At 40.6% G+C, this 7842-nt stretch overlaps 1 protein-coding gene across 1 annotated transcript in view; it reads right to left on the bottom strand.

The window, feature by feature from the left end:
* Positions 1-4140: 4140 nt before the first annotated feature.
* Positions 4141-7842, bottom strand: part of LOC121557012 (caspase recruitment domain-containing protein 8-like) — a 25221-nt gene continuing 21519 nt past the window's right edge. The window contains exons 13-18 of the mRNA XM_045226748.1: positions 7622-7836; positions 6348-6598; positions 5852-5986; positions 5596-5734; positions 5383-5409; positions 4141-5064 (exon numbers count right to left, since the gene is read on the bottom strand). Of these exons, the coding sequence (XP_045082683.1) occupies positions 4748-5064; positions 5383-5409; positions 5596-5734; positions 5852-5986; positions 6348-6598; positions 7622-7836 (1084 nt within the window). The 3' untranslated portion in view covers positions 4141-4747. The remainder of the gene's footprint in view (positions 5065-5382; positions 5410-5595; positions 5735-5851; positions 5987-6347; positions 6599-7621; positions 7837-7842) is intronic.

The following is a 7842-nucleotide window of genomic DNA, read 5'->3' as shown; positions in this document are numbered from 1 at the left end:
CCTCCATGTGGCCCCTGAGCTAAAATGAGTTTGACACCCCTGCTCTAGATTATGTGAATCTGTGATCGAATAAAAGGATCTCTCACTTCCGTGTTAGTGGGTGTAGCCCAGTGGTCAACAACCAGTCGATCGCGCTTCTTTATTTATTTATTTATTTATTCAATTTTTCGCGGAGCAAAGTGTTCCCATTTTTGAACCATTTAATTTGTCTGAAGGGACAAACTCCGACCACCCGGTGGACTAGGATAGCTGTAGTTAAATCAAGTGCGTCCACTGTACTGGCCAATCGGATAGCTCAAACCACCGTGCCTGGTACAGCTTCCACTACCCCACAGCCTACATGAGATGTAATAACTTTTAAAACCATGACCAGAGAGAGACTGTCAAAGAATAGAGCAAAGAGCTGCTGTTTTTGTGAGTGAGTTTGCATTTACGTTTTTCTTCAGCACTGTCAACACTTGTTTATGTAACACTTTTACAAAACATAAAACAGGTTCGCCCTACTTCCTCTCGCGCCGCAACTGCAATGAATTAGTAGACGAGATTATCGATAGGCCTGCGTTTTTAATATTAGCAGCTTGTCATGTCTATTTTAATATCAAGGAATATTTCACTTGCTCAAAGAAACAACATGAATTTGTGCATGTCTCACTGAGACTGATCATCAGATGCAGGTACCATCAGTCCAGTAAAATGAAAAAGCAAATTAATTCAATTTATGCTCAGCTGTACCTCACAAGTGATACAACAACTTACCTATTTTGTTATCAAAGCTCGAGTTTTGAAATATAATATGGTTTTAGAAGAACAATATTGACAGGCCAGGCATATAGCCAATATGCTGTGATAATGTATTAGCCCGACTGAACAAACTTCATTACTACATAACTGTTTTTAGTAATGTTGCATAGGCTTACATTTTTTAAGTACTGTTTTACAAATAAATCTGAGCGGTAGATCTCTGCTTGCTTTTTGACTGCGAAGGTGATCTTGACTCAGAAAAGGTAGGTGACTACCTAGCTACTGTACTTTACATCAAACTTCTCCAAGGACTAACATCAATCATCCACGACATAACACCATAGGCCTAATCGGTTTACTTTCAAACCTATTCTTCTTACCTTAGATGGATCCATTTTTGACACAAAGTCCAGGGATGGACAGCCGACTGGACCGAATATTAATTATTATGTTCAATCAAACCTAGCCTAGCCTACCTTATTTCCTTCCTTAACATGTGGCCCACACCTCATAAGGATCACAACCATTTTTTTCAATTTCCGCCTAAAATGACATACCCAAATCTAACTGCCTGTAGCTCAGGACCTGAAGCAAGGTTATGCATATTCTTGACACCATTTGAAAGGAAACACTGTGAAGTTTGTGGAAATGTGAAATTAATGTAGGAGAATATAACACATTAGATCTGGTAAAAGATAATACAAACAGAAAAACATGAGTTTTAATTTTTCTTTTTTGTTCCATCATCTTAATGATATAATATTGCAGTTTAGGCGCAATTTAGATTTTGGCCACTAGATGGTAGCAGTGTGTGTGCAAAGTTTCAGATTGATCCAGTGAAGCATTGCAATACTGGACTATTTTGTATCAAGTCTACCCAAATGTGCCGAATTGGTCAATTGATACATTTTCAAGTGCATAACTATAGAGAACATACAACAATGATATGGTAATACAAAATGTAAGTTTACACACTCCCAGGAATGTCATACATGATGGATCATTAGCTTTTACATTAACTTTCACACATCTAGATGGCTGGGCGGGGTGGGTGTGGAGCCAAAGACAGCAGGGGTTCAAACTGTAGATTCCAGTTCCTACATTTGAATAAAACATTTTTATCAAACAAAGTGTTTGCATTTTATCTCTGGGACCCTCGGGATGACAAATCAGAGCAAGATTACTGAATGTAAGTACATTATTTCCCTTCAGAGGTGAATGTATCAAACCAGTTGCCGTGATACGTTTTTTGTTGTTGTGCACTCTCCTCAAACAATAACATGGTATTTTTTCACTGTAATAGCTACTGTAAATTGGACAGTGCAGTTAGATTAACAAGAATGTAAGCTTTCTGCCCATATAAGACATGTCTATGTCCTGGAAAGTTTGCTGTTACTTACAACAGTCATGCTAATCACATTAGCGCACGTTAGCTCAACCGTCCCATATACGGGACACTGATCCCGTGGAGGATAAGAGCAATCAACCCATCAGCTGTGAGAAATTAACATAGGCTACATCAGGAAGTAGCCATTAACGTTAACCTCCAGGGTGTGCTGTTATTCGGAGATGTGGCTACCATTAACCTATTGTAAAACATTCACATTAAAGTAAAATGAGTATCTAAACTCAGCAAAAAAAGAAACGTCCCCTTTTGAGGACCCTGTCTTTCAAAGATAATTCATAAAAATCCAAATAACACAGATCTTCATTGTAAAGGGTTTTAACACTGTTTTCCATGCTTGTACAATGAACCATAAACAATTAATGAACATGCACCTGTGGAACGGTCGTTAAGACACTAACAGCTTACAGACGGTAGGCAATTAAGGTCACAGTTATGAAAATTTAGGACACTATAGAGGCCTTTCTACTGACTCTGAAAAACACCAAAAGAAAGATGCACAGGGTCCCTGCTCATCTGCGTGAACGTGCCTTAGGCATGCTGCAAGGAGGCATGAGGACTGCAGATGTGACCAGGGCAATAAATTGCAATGTCAGTACTGTGAGATGCCTAAGACAGCACTACATAGAGACAGGACGGACAGCTGATCGTCCTCGCAGTGGCAGACCACGTGTAACAACACCTGCACAGGATTGGTACATCTGAACATCACACCTGCGGGACAGGTACAGGATGGCAACAACAACTGCCCGAGTTACACCAGGAACGCACAATCCCTCCATCAGTGCTCAGACTGTCCGCAATAGGCTGAGAGAGGCTGGACTGAGGGCTTGTAGGCCTGTTGTAAGGCAGGTCCTCACCAGACATCACCGGCAACAACGTCACCTATGGGCACAAACCCACCGTCGCTGGACCAGACAGGACTGGCAAAAAGTGCTCTTCACTGACGAGTCACGGTTTTGTCTCACCAGGGGTGATGGTCGGATTTGTGTTTATCGTCGAAGGAATGAGCATTACACCGAGGCCTGTACTCTGGAGCGGGTAAAAAAAACAGTACATTCGTAGCCTACGACTTTCAACTTTTATTTAACAATTTCAACAATCCAGAAGTAACAAGAGAAAGGTTGCATAGAAGACTGGAAAACACTATTTATCTATCCATATTGTTCTTTAGAAATGTAATTATCTAACGTACTTGATCATATCTAACGTAGTCCCGTGTAGCTCAGTTGGTAGAGCATGGCGCTTGCAACGCCAGGGTTGTGGGTTCGTTTCCCACGGGGGGCCAGTATGAAAAAAATTAAAATAATAATAATAATGTATGCACTCACTAAATGTAAGTCGCTCTGGATAAGAGCGACTGTAAATGTAAAATCTCAGTAACATTTGAATGATAAAATAACAGTGAGTTTCTCAGTCATTTAATTTACTGTACTGCCGTTGCTTTTCACTCCCTCAACTCCCGACACTTCCTGCTCAGGGATTAGTCAAGTATTTAGATACATTGTGTTGTGTTACGTTGCATTGTGTTGTGTTGTGTTGTATTGTGTTGTATTGTGTTGCGTTGCGTTGTATTGTGTTGTGTTGTGTTGTATTGTGTTGTATTGTGTTGTATTGTGTTGTGTTGTGTTGTGTTGTATTGTATTGTATTGTGTTGTGTTGTATTGTGTTGTGTTGTGTTGTATTGTGTTGTGTTGTGTTGCGTTGCGTTGTGTTGCGTTGCATTGTGTTGCATTGTATTGTGTTGTGTTGTGTTGTGTTGTATTGTGTTGTGTTGTGTTGTATTGTGTTGTGTTGTATTGTGTTTTGTTGTGTTGTATTGTGTTGTGTTGTGTTGTATTGTGTTGTGTTGTGTTGTGTTGTGTTGTGTTGTATTGTGTTGTGTTGTATTGTGTTGTGTTGTGTTGTGTTGTATTGTGTTGTGTTGTATTGTGTTGTGTTGTATTGTGTTGTGTTGTGTTGTATTGTATTGTGTTGTGTTGTATTGTGTTGTGTTGTGTTGTATTGTGTTGTGTTGTATTGTATTGTGTTGTGTTGTGTTGTATTGTGTTGTGTTGTGTTCTATTCTCGTACCCTATTATTTTCTATTCATTCCACTAAATCATCAGAGAATATTGTGTTTATAAAGGTAATGACATAATGTAAAAAGTTCAACAATACCATCATATTATTATTCTATTATTATCATAATCACATATGCACTACAGTGAGTATGGTTACATGCTGGATAGTCAGATTAATATATTACTATTAATTATATTACTGTGCATGTAAACATACTCAGTAATTTAAAATAATGTATTTTATTACTATTAAAAACATCATAGTCCCTGATCTTGTAGTCTGCAGCCAGTGTACCAGAGTAACACAGGTAGGTTGTCTGGTAGACAGTAGCCTCTCAGTGATGTCACCTTGCCTGAGACCTGGGGCTTGTATAGTAAACTACAGACTGATGGGAGTGCTGGTGAGAATGGGGTCCAATCACGTTACACACCAACCACCTCTGGTCAGGATGGCTCCTCCTCAAAGAACTGCTCTCTGTCTATGATACAAGTTTTGATATCTTCTAAAGGTTGTGAGGTGGTATCCATGGCACCTGTCTCAGACTGTCTGCTCTTCCAGGTCTTCGACCAGGTAGGGATCTACTTCCTTCAGGACCTGGTAGAAGTGTTCCTGGGCGCGAGCCCCCTTCCTCACCACCATGTCCAGCAGGGCTTGGTTCTGTAGGGTCTTGCTGGATTTGCTGACCACCTCCTCCCTCTCCTCGTCAATCAGAACCCCACGATCCTGGAGACGCAGGGATATGGGCTGTAAGAGTCCCAGGCGAGTCTTTAGAGCCATCCTGTGATTTCTGATGAAGCCTCTACCAGGGAGGGTAGAGGGGTTGGCAGGAGGGGCTGCAAGGGAAACAGCTGACACTGGGAGGGGGAAATGATGTATTAAAATCCTATATAGGATGATAAGATATAAGATTAACTTTCTCTAGTTTGTTATTGAGAGGTTTATAATGGTGATGAATCTCTAGTTTGTTATTGAGAGGTTTATAATGGTGATGAATCTCTAGTTTGTTATTGAGAGGTTTATAATGGTGATGAATCTCTAGTTTGTTATTGAGAGGTTTATAATGGTGATGAATCTCTAGTTTAATATTGAGGGGTTTATAATGATGGTGAATCTTTAGTTTGTTATTGAGAGGTTTATAATGATGGTGAATGTCAGTGGAAGGTCAACAGTACCTGTAGAGGTGACATCTGTTGGTGAGGCTGTGGATGAAAAGAGAAGGTGTTTTACTATCTGATAAAATGTATATTCATTATAACCAACCATAATCATGTGATATAATGACATCATCATTCAATAACAATAACGCTATAAGAGAACTAAAAACATGTAACAGTACTACGGGTCTGACTTCATTTGATTGGATTTGAGCTCTGAATGTCTGTTACCTGGCAACCAGACAAGTCTGTTCCATACAAGTTCATCACCTTCCTTTTCTTTCAGAAGAAGTTCAACTTCTTTAACTATAGTTTCTAACAACTGAAATGTGAGTGAGTAGTTTTGATAGAAATCCAAAAATTCTGCTGTCTGGAACACAAAAAGCAAGAGTCAGTATCAACGATCTTACATGTAATGTGAATATACTGAGGTCACAGCTAAATAAATATCAAAAGTTGTAATCTCTTTATGGCTTATAGATATTACTGTTGGGTTGATCCTGTATCCATGTGTAATATTTGTGGAGAGGATGTATGGTTTGTTCGGGGTTAGATTGCAGTGAGGATTTGTTTCAATGAAGGTTTCTTTGTCTCCATTCCTTCTCTTCCTCTCATCCTGCACCTTGAGAATCAACAATGGACAGATACATTGTGCTTCAATCAAATACATGTTGCTTGTAGGTCATATGTTTTCATCACAATACATATATGCTTTGTTAGTTTCAATCAGCTGTGCTTACTTTAGTTTTCCTTGCATAATGGAACGAATGAAACAGTCACAAAAGTGCAAACTCAAAGCTAAATCAAGCACACATCAAGTACTTTGACGTAATTACTTGACTCTGGTTTGATTTCAACTAGTATATGAACATGCATTCTTGAGGCACAGGGCACATGTTATTGTTTCCATGTTGTGTGTTTGACACTGCCAGCTTGGTGGAATTCCAGCCAGATAGAAGTGGGGTTTGAAATGTTATGCTTACCTCCCTGATCACAACATTACTGGGAAGCAACAACACATTCAGGATGGACCTCTCTTCAGGGACAAACAGTTGGTGGAATAACAACACAAGCCCCTGAATAGGGGACACTTGAGCCTTATCCTTGGTGAGGCCATAAGCAGAGAATCCAGTGATGTTTATTATGATGTGTGTTTCTGTTATCTCAAGAGGATGGATAAACTCAATGATGTCATCAGTCACATGGGCTACAGACAGGAAGTCACATCCACCACCTGGGAAAGAAAGAGAACATTTAGATCTTTCTCAGATATACTACAATATAAATGACAAATAAAATAAAATACAAATGTATTTCTCACATGCGCCGAATACAACAGTGAAATGCTTACAAGCCCTTAACCAACAATGCAGTTTTAAGAAAAATAAGTGTTAATTAAACAATAGATAAAGCAGTAAAATAACAGTAGTGAGGCTATATACAGGGGGGTACCGGTACAGAGTCAATGTTTGGGGGCACCGGTTAGTTGAGGTAATTGAGGTAATATGTACATGTAGGTAGAGTTATTAAAGTGACTATGCATAGATAATAAAGAGAGAGTAGCAGCAGCGTAAAGTAGGGGGTGGGGGGGGGCTCAATGGGTAGCCATTTGATTAGCTGTTCAGGAGTCTTATGGCTTAGGGGTAGAAGCTGTTAAGAAGCCTTTTGGACCTAGACTTGGTGCTCCGGTACCGCTTGCCGTGCGGTAGCAGAGAGAACAGTCTATGACTAGGGTGGCTGGAGTCTTTGACAATTTTTAGGGCCTTCCTCTGACACCGCCTGGTATAGATGGCAGGAAGCTTGGCCCCAGTGATGTACTGGGCAGTACGCACTACTCTCTGTAGTGCCTTGTGGTCAGAGGCCGAGCAGTTGCCATACCAGGCGGTGATGCAACCAGTCAGGATGCTCTCGATGGTGCAGCTGTATAACTTTTTGAGGATCTGAGGACCCATGCCAAATCTTTTCAGTCTCGTGAGGGGGAATAGGATTTGTCGTGCCCTCTTCACAACTGTCTTGGTGTGTTTGGACCATGATAGTTTGTTGGTGATGTGGACACCAAAGAACTTGAATCTCTCAACCTGCTCCACTACAGCCCCGTCGATGTGAATGGGGGCGTGCTCAGTCCTTCTTGTCCTGTAGTCCCCAATCATCTCCAATCAAGACAATGTAGCATATTTGCAGAGTTATCTTGTTTAGAGCAGTCTTGAAAGTGAAATTCCTCTTTCATTCCTGAAAGTTACTTGAAATGAATACTTACCAGAATGAATCTCACAGTGTGGGAGGTGTAGTTGACAGACAGACCCATTAAGGCATGTAAACTTGAACAGGGGTCCTGCAGGTCTCTTGCCACTCTGGGCTAGAAGCCTCCTGTTCCAGGGGACTGTCCTATAGAGCACCTCTCCCTCTCCCTCCATCCTAAACACCAGGCCTGTTATACTGCACTGGAAAAGACCTGCACTGGGGCACTGGAACCTGTAG

Source organism: Coregonus clupeaformis, chromosome 18 (assembly GCF_020615455.1).
Source record: "Coregonus clupeaformis isolate EN_2021a chromosome 18, ASM2061545v1, whole genome shotgun sequence".
Taxonomy (NCBI): domain Eukaryota; kingdom Metazoa; phylum Chordata; class Actinopteri; order Salmoniformes; family Salmonidae; genus Coregonus; species Coregonus clupeaformis.
The sequence above is the reverse complement of the archived record's forward strand: the minus strand, read 5'-3'. Positions and strand labels throughout refer to the sequence as shown.